This window comes from Bidens hawaiensis, unplaced genomic scaffold, assembly GCF_021521415.1.
Source record: "Bidens hawaiensis isolate Kalapana, Puna unplaced genomic scaffold, B.hawaiensis_p1.1 tig00014140_1, whole genome shotgun sequence".
In the NCBI taxonomy this organism is placed as follows: domain Eukaryota; kingdom Viridiplantae; phylum Streptophyta; class Magnoliopsida; order Asterales; family Asteraceae; genus Bidens; species Bidens hawaiensis.
In genome coordinates, this window is record NW_027492217.1 from 366,432 (window position 1) to 379,039 (window position 12,608).

At 41.7% G+C, this 12,608-nt stretch overlaps 1 protein-coding gene across 1 annotated transcript; it reads left to right on the top strand.

Annotated features, from left to right (window-relative positions):
• Nucleotides 1–6,379: 6,379 nt before the first annotated feature.
• On the top strand, nt 6,380–8,737 carry LOC143545981 (uncharacterized). Its single transcript, XM_077037741.1, has 9 exons — nt 6,380–6,622; nt 6,713–6,757; nt 6,844–6,906; nt 6,982–7,044; nt 7,142–7,204; nt 7,284–7,343; nt 7,431–7,568; nt 8,417–8,512; nt 8,600–8,737. Exons 1-9 carry the CDS (start codon nt 6,422–6,424, stop codon nt 8,735–8,737), a joined length of 867 nt encoding a protein of 288 aa, XP_076893856.1. The 5' UTR covers nt 6,380–6,421.
• Nucleotides 8,738–12,608: the final 3,871 nt, after the last annotated feature.

Genomic DNA, 12,608 nt, shown 5'->3' on the forward strand with positions numbered 1-12,608 from the left:
ATCGTTGTGTGTGGACGGCGGCAAAACCCGCGTAAGCACAAAAAACAGATGACAACCTTCACGTAGGTCAGTTATAGGTAAAGTTGGGTCATCCCACTAAATGAAAGTGCCGGTCCTAACCGCACAAATCATGATAGAGGAAACCGAACTAACCTATTGACAACCGCGCGTCGAACGGTTAACTTATTCAAAACACTGATATGCCGATATTCACCGCATAAATGTGAAAAGTCGTTGCGTGTGGACGGCGGCAAAACCCGCATAAACACAAAAACAGATAAGGACAACCTTCACGTAGGTCAGTTATAGGTAAAGTTGGGTCATCCCACTAAATGAAAGTGCCGGTCCTGACCGCACAAATCATGATAGAGGAAACCGAACTAACCTATTGACAACCGCGCGTCGAACGGTTAACTTATTCAAAACACTGATATGCCGATATTCACCGCATAAATGTGAAAAGTCGTTGCGTGTGGACGACGGCAAAACCCGCATAAACACAAAAAACAGCAAACCTTCACGTGGGTCAGTTATAGGTGAAGATCGATCATCCCACTAAATGAAAGTGACGGTCCTACCCGCACAATCATGATAGAGGAAACTGAACACTAACCTATTGACAACCGCTCGTCGAATGGTTAACTTGTTCGAAACACTTGGAAAATTGCTAAGTTAAAACTAAAATATGCACGAGCGAATCATATATTGTTTATGCGGCAAAACAAGTGCCAAATTAAGCTATAATATGCATGAGCAAGTCATATAACGTTTATAAGCAAGTCATCCAGTGAAAGTGGCGGTCCTACCCGCACAAAGATTTATATTCCATCAAAATTCAAAGTATTACAAGAATGGCCGGGTATCTACCCGCCTACAAGAGTGTAAATCTATACAAAAACATAAACCTATCCTAACAGTGGGAAGGGATCTAAAGGTTCAAGCTTCAGGACCACTCCCTCCAAACCCACTTGTACCCGCACCGTCAGTTGGCTGTGGCGATTCAAGGAAGGTCTTGAGAATGGTTAGCCCATCATCAGCAGCAACAACTTCGTTCACCTTCTCCACCACCGGGTGCGGGAAGGCAGCATACTGATTCACTGCTTGGTCATACGCAGCTTCAGTATCCACATCATAAAGAGGGAAGTTGGGAGGCGGGATGCCCTTCTCAACAAACCCTAGACCAAGCAGGAAGCCAGCCTTTTCCCCATCCTCATGAGAAGCGTTGAGGGCTGTGCTCATGGCATCGTCGTATGATGTGTCCGTGAAGACCCGATGCACAACCTACAAAACAAAAATACAAGTGTCAAAACCTTTTCTAAGTATCAAGAAAAGCGTAAAGACATTATGAAGCTATGCATACCTGCGACAACGCTTCTCGTAGAAGCCATTCCTTGGTAATCAGAGCTTCTTGGAGGGCAACTTGAGCTTGGTTGCGGGCGCGTTCGGCTTTATTTTTGTTAAGGTTGGCAAGCAACACTTCTTTAGCAGCAGCCTCTTCAACGCCCTTCAACTTACGCTCAGTATGGTCAAGCATACCCCTCTGATCCAAGATCTCTTGAAGCTTCTTGGCGTCTTCCATAGCCAAAGCATCATGAGCCTGCTGAAGCCTCTCTAGTTTGGCTTTAAGCTCCTCATTTTCGGCGCGCAGAGGTTCAGCAACGGCTTCAGCCTTGGTGGCCCTCTCGGTTGCGTTCCGCGCAGTTTCCTTAGCCAACCGAGGCTGTTCGTTAACAGCTTGGGTAGCCTTGGAACGGGCCTCGAGATGGGCCTGAACTTCAACCTCAAGGGCCTTGAAGGCCTTCTCCTTCTCCGCAGCAACGGCGGAGAGTCTCCTGTTCTCCTCCCGGATAGCCCGCGCCTGAGCTACTTCTTGGATACGAGCTGCCTTTAACTTGTCGTTTTCACGACAAAGCAGCTCGACGTGCGGCTGCATCCGGGCAAGGAGAATTCGAAGCTCATTTGTCAGCCTACCCTCCTGGTAGCTGGACATGGCTTCCCCCAATGCGCCACTTGGGGACGCGTGACGCGCCCACTCGACGCATTCCACAGGCGTCCGAAGGGTTGTTCCCCGGCGGATGTTCCACCGTGGAACATACACCTCATTCGAATCCGACACTGCAAAAACAAGAAACAGTTAGGAAAAGATGAGATATATATATAAAAAAAAAAGATAACAGGCCAAAATAACCCTACGCACCTGTAAGGTCGATGACAGGCCTGTAGCCGCCAAACCCATCACCCGAACCTAACGGATATCCATCCAAGAGGTCAGGCAGATGGGAAGGAGGCAGAGATTGGCTAGAAGCCCCAAACATACCTGCTGAACCGGCCGGGGGCGAGGTGGTCACCGGTGCCGGAGGCACGGTTGAAGCCGCCGTCGTAGAAACCAACGGAGGTGAACTCACCGGAGGTGAACTCACAACCGTGGTCGCCGCTGCGGAAGAGCCCGTAGAAAAACTCACCGCCGGCTCAATGAAGGAATCAGTGAATATGGCACTGACAGCCGGCGGAGACGACGTCACAGTTGGAACAGTTGCCTCAACCGAGTGAGCAACTGAACCAACACTTGAAGCAGGCGCAGTCGCCTGGGTCATCGCCTCGGGTAGGTTGACCAAACCTACCGTCATGGGTCCAGAGGTGCTCCTCCCCGCTCCACCCTGGAATGCGGTTGCATCCACGCCTGCATGAAAACATATTTAAATATAATGGCGGAAAGATATGAAGTTAAAGTTAAAGTTTACACTTACGAGTCCTCTTGAGCTTGAAGGTGCGAATAGGCGGGGACGAACCCGATGGAGCCGGCCTCTTCACGCTGGTCACCGTCGTACTAGGCTGCCCGGAGGTGACAGCTGTCTCAACCTCCGGAACAGTGGTCTCATCACCACCAGGGTTCCCCGCCACCTCTTCACTCTCGGTCTCTGACTCTGACCGATTCCCCTGATCGGCAGTGGAGGCAACCTTCGCCTTACCCTTCCCGCTAGCAGCCTTCTTATTCCGCGTGAAGAAAGGACCATCTGCGGATTCCTCATCAGAAGATGACAAAATTAGAGGAATTCCAGCAGAGGTTTGAGCATTGATAGGGCGAGGGTTAAATAACTCCTTACCTGGCCGCGTGGCGCTCAGAATCGAGTGGCCCGGCGGGTCGACCTCCACAAACCGATCCGCCGTTTGCTCCAAGATGGGCAACTCGTTCTCATCAAGAGCACGGATACCCATCCGAGCGGGACCACCAGCTTCCCGCGGATGCAGGAGCGATTGTAAGTCATTCCCCTCTGAAATAAAAAGAGAAACAGTTAGAAGAAAAACCCTAAATCAGCAAAGAAGACGGAGCATATCGTAAGGGACAGAGTTCAAACCGTATTCGAGGACGATGGGAATCTGTGGCGCCTCCGCCCCAGCATCCTTCCACACCCGGCTCATCCCGAGCATCACCATCCCGGACTCCGCAAAGCAGTAAACCGGAGACTGGACCCGGGAAATCTTGGAGAACCATTCCGCCTCCTGGTAGTTGGAGGCGTGAAGGTTTGGGAGAGCTCTCCCGTTCTTGAACGTCATCGCTATGGGGACGACGCGAGCGGAGATATAGAAGAACTCCCGCTTCCAGGACCGAAGACTGCGCTCGGTAGTGCAGATCTTCAAACCCTTGATCCGAGTGACCAAGGTATACCACCCCTGGATGCACCTCCAGGAATAGAAGGTCATCAGGCGGTCGACATGGGGCTCCACGCCCAGAATGAGGCACACCCATTCAAAATGGCGAATCTTGGGGATCGCCATTGGGTGTACCTCCGTCAGATGTACACCGTGTCTCTCCAAAACACGGTACACAAACTTCGTCAATGGGAACCTGAGATTCCCATAAACGAAGAATGCGGCATACACCCCTATCTTGCCCTTGGGGGCATCGTACACCGTCTGATGAGGCTTAGGAAACTCAGGCTCGAAAGGCTCGAGCATGAACTTCCTAACAATGTACTGGTACAGGTCGACGGTAAGAGCACACTGGCACTCACCAGCAGTACTCTTATCATCCTTATCAGAAGTAGACGACGGATTTTCGGCATACACGTCAGACTCCTCGGCGGTAGCCTCAAGATCATGAACGGAAGACATGTTTTGAATGTAAAGAAGAACGATTTCAGGAGAATGCTCGACAGAAAAGTTAGAGTATTCGCCGGAAATCGTTTAGAAGAAGAAGAGAGGTGAAACTGTGAGTTGAGATGCAACCTCTCCTCCCTTTATATACTCATCGCAATGAATGCGATGAATTTAATGCAGAAGAGAGAGGAAAACGCTGGTGCAATGAAACTATGACACGTGGAAAAAGCAAGCTGGCAACAGCTGTTGACAGGACGCGCGCCGTAAACTTCGCGGCCACGCGCCCGAAAACTCGCGCCCACGCGCCTGAAAAAGCGTCTGGAATGACCATATACTGTCACGTCGCCATAACTTCCTGCACATTCTGAGACTGTCAGAAGAAACCGTCGGACGACGTTTCAACAGTTTGGACTGTTCTTATCCTTTCACCAACTCTTCGAATTTCAAAAAGATTCAAAAGTAAGCGGGACTATACCCCTTACCTTGGCAACCAAGTAACTATAAGACAGGTGCGAGTACAGTGTTAAGGCAAAACCCTTCACATACTTAGCACCTGCAGGGAATTGAAGCCAAGAATACCTCGGCAACCAAGTAACTATAAGACGGGTGCGGGTACAGTGTCAAGGCAAAACCCTTCACATACTTAGCACCCGCAGGGAATTGAAGCCAGGAATACCTTGGAAGTAAAGTAACTATAAGACGAGTGCGGGTACAGTGTCAAGGCGAAACCCTTCACATACCTAGCACTCCGCAGGGAATTGAAACCAAGAAGGATCTTCTGGGCCATGCTTGCGGAAACGGGAATAACATCCCCGCATAGCGGGAACGTCGAGAACTAGATTGTTTGAAGCTCCAAGATGGAATTGGTTGTTTAACATAATTGATCACTATGTTCAAAACTACCAAAACCTCATGGAGAATCTACACAAGTGGAACTCAACGCTCCTGAGTTGCGAGGAGGTTACAGACCTACCCGCATCATACCCAAAGATCAAGCAGAAAAGTCGGGAATTTCTGCACGTGACATTAGGACTTCCGCGGGAAGAATCCCCATGGAAAACCTTAAAACTAAACCCTTTTCAAAACCCTTTGCTTAAGTCCAAAAGTTCACCTCACTTATTAACAATTCATGAGAAGAACATTGGACTGGGGGGACTTGAAGAGGTAGGTCCCAGCAGAGCCCAGTTGGACCCGCAAGACTCACCTCAAAGAGGGACGTCTGCGCAAAGGCTAAGCTCGCAAGACTCACCTTGAAGAGAGACGTCTGCGCAGAAACCAACTGGATCCGCAGAACCCACCATGCTCAGAGACGTGACGTCCTTACGCGCAGTACGCAAGCTGTTCCCGCAGGAAAAGCCTCCCAATGGTCGACGTACTCCGCCTGTTCCCGCAACAACGGATACTAGCCATCAGGGAAGGCTACCCGCGCAGCAAGGCTACACGCACAAGACACTTAACTCTTAAATAATTAAGTAATGTCACCTGAAGAAGGAGTGAGCAAGCCGGGAATACTCCCGCCCAAAGCCGGGAAAACTCCCGCCCAAATGAGCCAGTCCGTACGCTACTGGAGGATCTTTTGTACTGTACCTGACAAGGTATGGACAAAAGATCTGACCAAAGCTGCGACAGCTCACTGACAACAGTACAACGAGCAGCATGCTCTATTACTTAATGTCACTATCAGCCGCTGCCTACTCACCAACCTGTCGTGGCACGTGCATAGCCTGCAGTTGGTGGAAAAGGAATAGTACACAGCCGGCCTGGTCACTATCAGCCGCTGCCTACCCACCAACCACCAGCATGGCATGTGCGTAGCCCACAGTTGGCAGAACATGAATACTATTCAACCGGCTGTACCTTCTTGGAAACCTACCTTCGGCTATAAATACTCCAACACCTTGGAATGGTATGGACACATTATCTTATATCATCTTATCATCTCATTATCTTATATTCTCTAGCAATCTCTTAATATACACTTATATACAAGAGCAATCTAGTCTGATTCTCACGCCGGAGGGTGGTCACAAGGAGGTACCCCCCTTCTCAGTGACGAGCTCACGGTGTCTGTTTTGCAGGTCATCTGAAGAACCATCTTTGCCGGACCTAACCCCTCGTGGGAAACATCTATTTAACCTCCAGATTATCCGTAATCTGCCCGGGGTCAATTAGTGTTTCTTCAATTTGGTTTTACTACATGCTTTCGAAACGAGCATTTACAATATGATGATGCCATTTGAATGCTTATTTGTTTGTGCAGGTAAACAGATATTTGCGTAAGTTATTATTCTGCCTTTTCGGTTCGGTCTCTTAATTTGAAGCAATGGAGAATGAAAACAAGAAGAAGAGAAATAAGAAAAAGAAGAACAAGCAGGCGAAAGCAACCGCATCTGCTGCTGGTGCTGGTGCTGGTGAATTAAACAATCATGCAAATGCGTCTAATCAGAGCCTGAATTATGATAACTCAGATGTCCCGAAAACAGTTGCAGATTCAGATAGAGAGTCCATTAGCGGAACCGAAACAGTAAGTTTGTTTATAGCACAACTACATTTTCTTGTGTGTGTATGTATATAAAGCCTGATTTGTTGCTACTTTGAAATTTTGGCTGCGCAGTCACGTTCGGTTGAGGCTGAGAAGTCTTATTGGTTAAACAGAGAGGTAAAAACATGTTTTAAACTCAATGCATTTGTTAATATGTTTCTGAATCATGCGATAACAGCAGTTAATATTATTCATGTTTACAGGCTTCTCTAGAACAAAAAATTAAAGAATTACACGAGCAATTGGACATACACACACAAAGGGATGTAAAGATTAATTTTCTTGATAAATTGATATTATTGTTAACCTTTCTTATGCTTTATGTTGATACATGTTTACAGGCTGGTCTTGAGAGAAATATTTCGCAATCATGGAAAGAAAGAAACTTATGGCATCATAAAGAGGTGACTCTAGTAGCTAAAATAGTTGTGATTAAAGTTTTTAACTTTACTCTTAGATAACTTTTCATGTATCTGAAAAAACTTGTGATTTGTTCACCAGAATGAGCTTGAGGCCAGAGTTTCTCAATTACAGACAGAAAAACACTCTTGGCTTCAAAAAGAGGTGTGTTGAGAGAATTATCAGTTATCTTAATATTTGATTATTAGTGTCAAAATAATTATGAATTTCTTTTTTGTTGTAGAACTCTGCAGCAGCAACACTAGCCACTTTGAACAAGGACAATGCAAAGTTACAAGCACGGGTACATTACATACACATCTTTACACTCCAAAAAATGTGTTTTATTTAACCTGATATGATTAGTTAAAAATAAAGCAAAGTCTTGCAGGTGATCGAGCTGGAAACGTCCATAAATCATATTTCCCACCAAAACCAGCAGTTGAAAGAACATGTTTCGGATCTTCAGTTAAAGATTCAGGATCTTGAGAATGCTGTAGCTACCCATTTATCTGCTGAAAGGACAAAGGTCTGTTTAATTCTTTATTTTTTTATTTTACCACATCAATAGTTATAGGAGTGTAAACGAGCTCGAGCTGAACTACTCAAGATCAGTTTACTAGCTAGAGGTCCGGCTTCATATGTCGAGCCTGATTAGGCTTGTGAACCTACACAAGCCATTTATTTTAACAAATATAATTATTTGTATTTAATATAATAAATGTAGATTACAAAATAGACATTGTTACATATATAATTATGATAAAAATATCTAAATAATATATATATTACAAATATATATATTAAACTATTATATATGTATATAAATTAGTTAATTAATAATAAATGAGCATATCAGCATAGCCCCAAGTAAGCTCGAGTTTGAAAACTTACTCACGAGCCAAGCTTGAGCTCTGTGAAGTTAAACGAGTCAAGCTCAAGCTCAGCTCATTTAACTTACGAGATCTTGTGCTCGAGCTTCGCTTGGCTCGTTTATCATTTGTTAATTAGTTTTTTGTTTATAAGCTTATTTTTAGACCTATTCTAATCTTAGTTTTTATATATAACATTATGCATAGTATTTAGTTATTTTTATCACCATTTTATATATAATAGTTATAATTGTGTAAATATATATTTAATATGTCAAATATAAAAGTAATAGGCTTGTTTAAGCTCGCTAGCTAGCTCGAGCTCGTTAAGTGAAGCTCGGGCTGTTGTACTCATTTATTAACCAAGCTTATTTTAGGCTCGAGCTCGTTTAAGCTCGGCTCAATTTGAGCTTTTAGCGAGCCAAGCGGCTTGGCTCGTGTACACCTCTACCTGTTACATACCTTATATGCTGAATTGTTTTATTATTTTTGTATCTTGGTGTAGCACATTACAGAATATGACGACATGAATTTACAGTTGGAATATGCACAAGCACTTGTTGCAAGATTGCTTTCCGAAAACGAGAAATTAGTTGAGAAGGTAGTTCTTTTTATCACAGGCGTGCTAACAATTAACGCTAATGATGCAATAATCACAAATTTCAGTAATTATGGTATTTAATTGCAGGTCAACATCTTGCAAATCGAGCTTGACCAAAAGACTGCAAAAATCCAGTCATTTGATCCAATAATAAGAAATCCCAAATCTGCTGACATGAATGACACGTCAGCTTCTGAAACTGATCCAATTCCGCTGAAGAACTAGACACCGTCAGCAACGTGGGCCCACTATCTGAAATGCCATCAGATAAGCTTGTGAATCCGCTGGGTTCTGATTTGAGTTGTAGTTTTAATATGTAAACCAACAATAATGAATGATGGTTTAATATGATTGTAGCAAACAAGTAGGAGAATTGTGAAAACTTCTGATACTAGATTGGGGACTATTTCAAGAGAGAAACTACAGTGGATACCAATTTTCTTTTTTTACTTTGATGGTTGGATTTTAAGTTATCCATTTGGAATTAAGGACTACATTTGCTTATTTTTGTTTTGGTGTGGGTTTAATGTGTATATTATTATGATCAAATAGCAACTTGATTGTTATAAGGATTTAAATGGCACACTTCCATTGCTCAAGTATGTTTTATAATTGTAGATTATTTATTAAAGATAAATAATTTAGCTATAGAATATCCGCATTTAAAAATGCGGGTTTGGTTAAATATATGGATGATTATAAGGATAAATGCATGGATGGGAAAGGCATTAGAGCATCTATAATTGAAGCTTCCACGGATGTGGCCATCGGTAATCTTCACAAACGGCCCCTTCTCTATGGACTCCCGCTCTTGCCACAAACCTCCAATGTGAAAAACCGAGCCGTTCATCACTTCTCTCCTCCAAGTTGGTGCCAACTCCCTTGATCACAGTCAAGACCTGATTTTGAAAGCTCTTAAAAGTAGGTTAGTAGTAATCTTTTGAAAGTGTGGTTTTCATCTGTAAACGATTTAATTAGTTATGTCTCCATTTTAAACGGTGTTGTGTGTTCTTATGTACCATTGTTTTATAATATTTTACCAAACGCCTAATCAAACACATAAAGAAACAATGTTTTAAGTAAACAATATAGGATTGGGTCATCCACATGAAGAGTAAAAATATGGCAACAAATAATGACTTACATTTATGAACCATCTTTTCACTTTTGACAAAGCCATATTTTGATTAACCAACATCATTATGATAACTCATAATTAGGGATATGGATTGCCTTTTCTACTTTATATATTGGTTTGTTATTTGTTAGATTACTAGATTAGAATTTTTTTTAACAATCACAAGATAACCAACCCTACAACAATTCTCGTTCATTGAACACATAGCACGGTCCTATTAAAATTTTAGAATCATAAAGATGGTTGATAATTATAATTATAATAACTAAACTACATATTTCAAAACAAAAAATAATATTTAAACAATAAAGTTCAACCGGACCAAATCGTTAAACCATCAAAGTGCAACACCTAAGTCGTTTTGATCCAAACCGGCCAACTTGCGTTGGTTTGAACGCTTTTTTGACACCCCCTACTAGCTATATATATATAGGGGAAAGTTAACGTATAAATAAAATTAACGTGCTAAACGTGAGAATCAAGTAGAGTAATTATATATACAGTTAGAGTAATTATGTAATATAGAGTAATTACGAAATTACTCTATGATGTAATTATATAATTATTCTACTTGTATATATAATTACTTTACTTGATTCTCATGTTAATTCCATTTTGTATTTGATCCAAACCCTATATATATATATATATATATATATATATATATATATATATATATATATATATATATATATATAGGCTAAGTATAAAATGAAAATCCATTTGAGTTGTGAAAACTCTAGAAACTCATTCTCAACTATATGTTTTTAATTAATGTTTAGATCTTGTGGTCCACAATTAAAGTGAATAAAAAATGTAAATATAAATATAACTTTTTCTCTCTCCTGAAAACATATATAAAATTTAGTAAAAAAATGTTAAAAAATAGCAAAAACATTTTTTTTTGATGTTTCGATGTTTTGTATTAAATGTTACAACATATATTACATGTAACAAAAAAAAACGATGTTACATAGGGTTTTCGCGGGTTTTCACAACTCAAGTGGGTTTTTAATTTAACCTTATCCCATAAACTGATGGATGTGTTTATGGACCTGTATGAATTTTCTAACTATACATGCATTTCAAGGATGCTAAATTTAATATTGCATATGTCCATATGAATTAATGAATATAAAGAAGACAAATCATGGGGCAAAAGGTTCAGGGAGCGACTCAAACCCATTATCAAACAACAGACTTTGAACACTCTTTTCATCTGCACCTTGGAGCCAACTCGTGTTCTTCAAGTCTTCTTTTAGCAACATCGCGTCGTACCTCAAGCTCTCGTATACATCTACACGTCCTACTTTAGAAGAATACAGACTATTATGTTCTACGGTTACGGGTTTCACTTTGTTATCAAAATAACCATTTTTTAAAGTTCCATGTTTGGAGTTAACATTGTTGCTTGCACTTGAAGGTTGACTAGATCGAATGCTGTGAGGAAAGAGCGTTGAGCCAGGAAGTGGGCGCGCGCCTCCCTTTCTTATATCCTGCAATCGATATTTTTTTAGATCAGGTTTGAGTTGCCATATCAAACATGTTTAAAACATGGGTTGTGTACAGATTGGCATGTTTAACCTATTTAGTTAAACAGGTCGACCTAGTAACTAATTTATGACTTGTTTAACACATTTTTTTACAATCCACCAACTCGATTAACATGTTTATAACGTGGTTATCACCCGCCAACCTGTTTGACACATTTAGATAAATGGGTTTAGCAGTGTTCAAAGTACATGACTATAAGTAGGTGCAGGTCATGTTTGGGTTAAATAATTCAACTCACCAACACGACACAATTAACACTGTCTTAATCTATTTAGTGAAAATTTTAATCTTAAACCAATTCGTAATAACTTTACTTTAGAAACTTTTCTTTCGTCATTAGCAACAATAATGAGAATACTTAATTCTACGACATGTAAATAAATATATAAACTAATAATATCTCAAAAGTATTCAAGGAGATAAAAAGAATTATTTTCAAGTAACTAAAAATATATATTAAATAGAATAAGTAAAAATAATATTAGTGTTTAAAAGTTAAAACTGATTAATCAAATTTGCTTAATGGAATGCTTTTATTTACCATGTAAAGCATCATTTATTATAAAATTTAAATATTTAGAATTTTAGAATAGTACAAACAGTAGCATTTTTATATGTATAAAAATAGTTCTTTTCTATATAATAATTGTAACAGATCAATTGAAAAAAGAGTATGAATAATACCATATGTTTTATGGCCATGTCAAGTGATTTCTTAGAAATACTCCTTCCAAACCCTGCACCACTCTCTGAACCCAACACCTTTACAGGTTTTCTTGTAACTGATTCATCCGCATGCCCGTTAGCATGCAACCGCCCCCGTCCAGGCAATTCTGCAAGTCTTCCCCCAGTGGCAACAGGCGACGGATGTCTCCTTGTGTTTATATTATCTACATTTCCCTTCACAGTCATGGCCGCACCGGGCCTGCACCTACCAGCAGGCAGCAGACAGGCCTTTCTGGCAAACAAGTTCTAAGATTTGGTGGCGCCTCGTTTGGAAAATCAGGAAGACTGATGGGCTGGGCCCAGGCCCGGGCCCGTGAGACAGGAGAGCTTGGCCTGGATGTGGGTCCCACGTTCCGGTTATTAAAAGAATGTGTCGGGCTTCTACTAGTTAGAGTTGATGGTCTAATAATTCTATCAGTGGTGATGGTGAATGGGCGGCTTTTAGAAGGTGTTGGGCGGGAAGAGGCGGTGGAGGGTCTGCCAGCTGATGGTGGACGGTTAGTTGGCGTGGACGGTCTTATGTAAGATGAAACGGAAGCAGAGCTCGTGTTTAGAATATTCGAGTTTCTGTTTGTATAGATTGATGGACGGGTTACTGAACTGCTTCTTGTTGGTCTTGAAATATGGTTACTTTCAGATTGAGAAACAGAAAGCTACAATTGAAACAAAATCATTGAT

Coding starts and splice junctions, on each gene's coding strand:
- LOC143545981 (XM_077037741.1), top strand. CDS start 6,422: ATGGAGAATGAAAACAAGAAGAAGAGAAATAAGAAAAAGAAGAACAAG. Junction 7,045..7,141: donor ACTTATGGCATCATAAAGAG/GTGACTCTAGTA, acceptor TTTGTTCACCAG/AATGAGCTTGAGGCCAGAGT. Junction 7,344..7,430: donor ATGCAAAGTTACAAGCACGG/GTACATTACATA, acceptor AAAGTCTTGCAG/GTGATCGAGCTGGAAACGTC.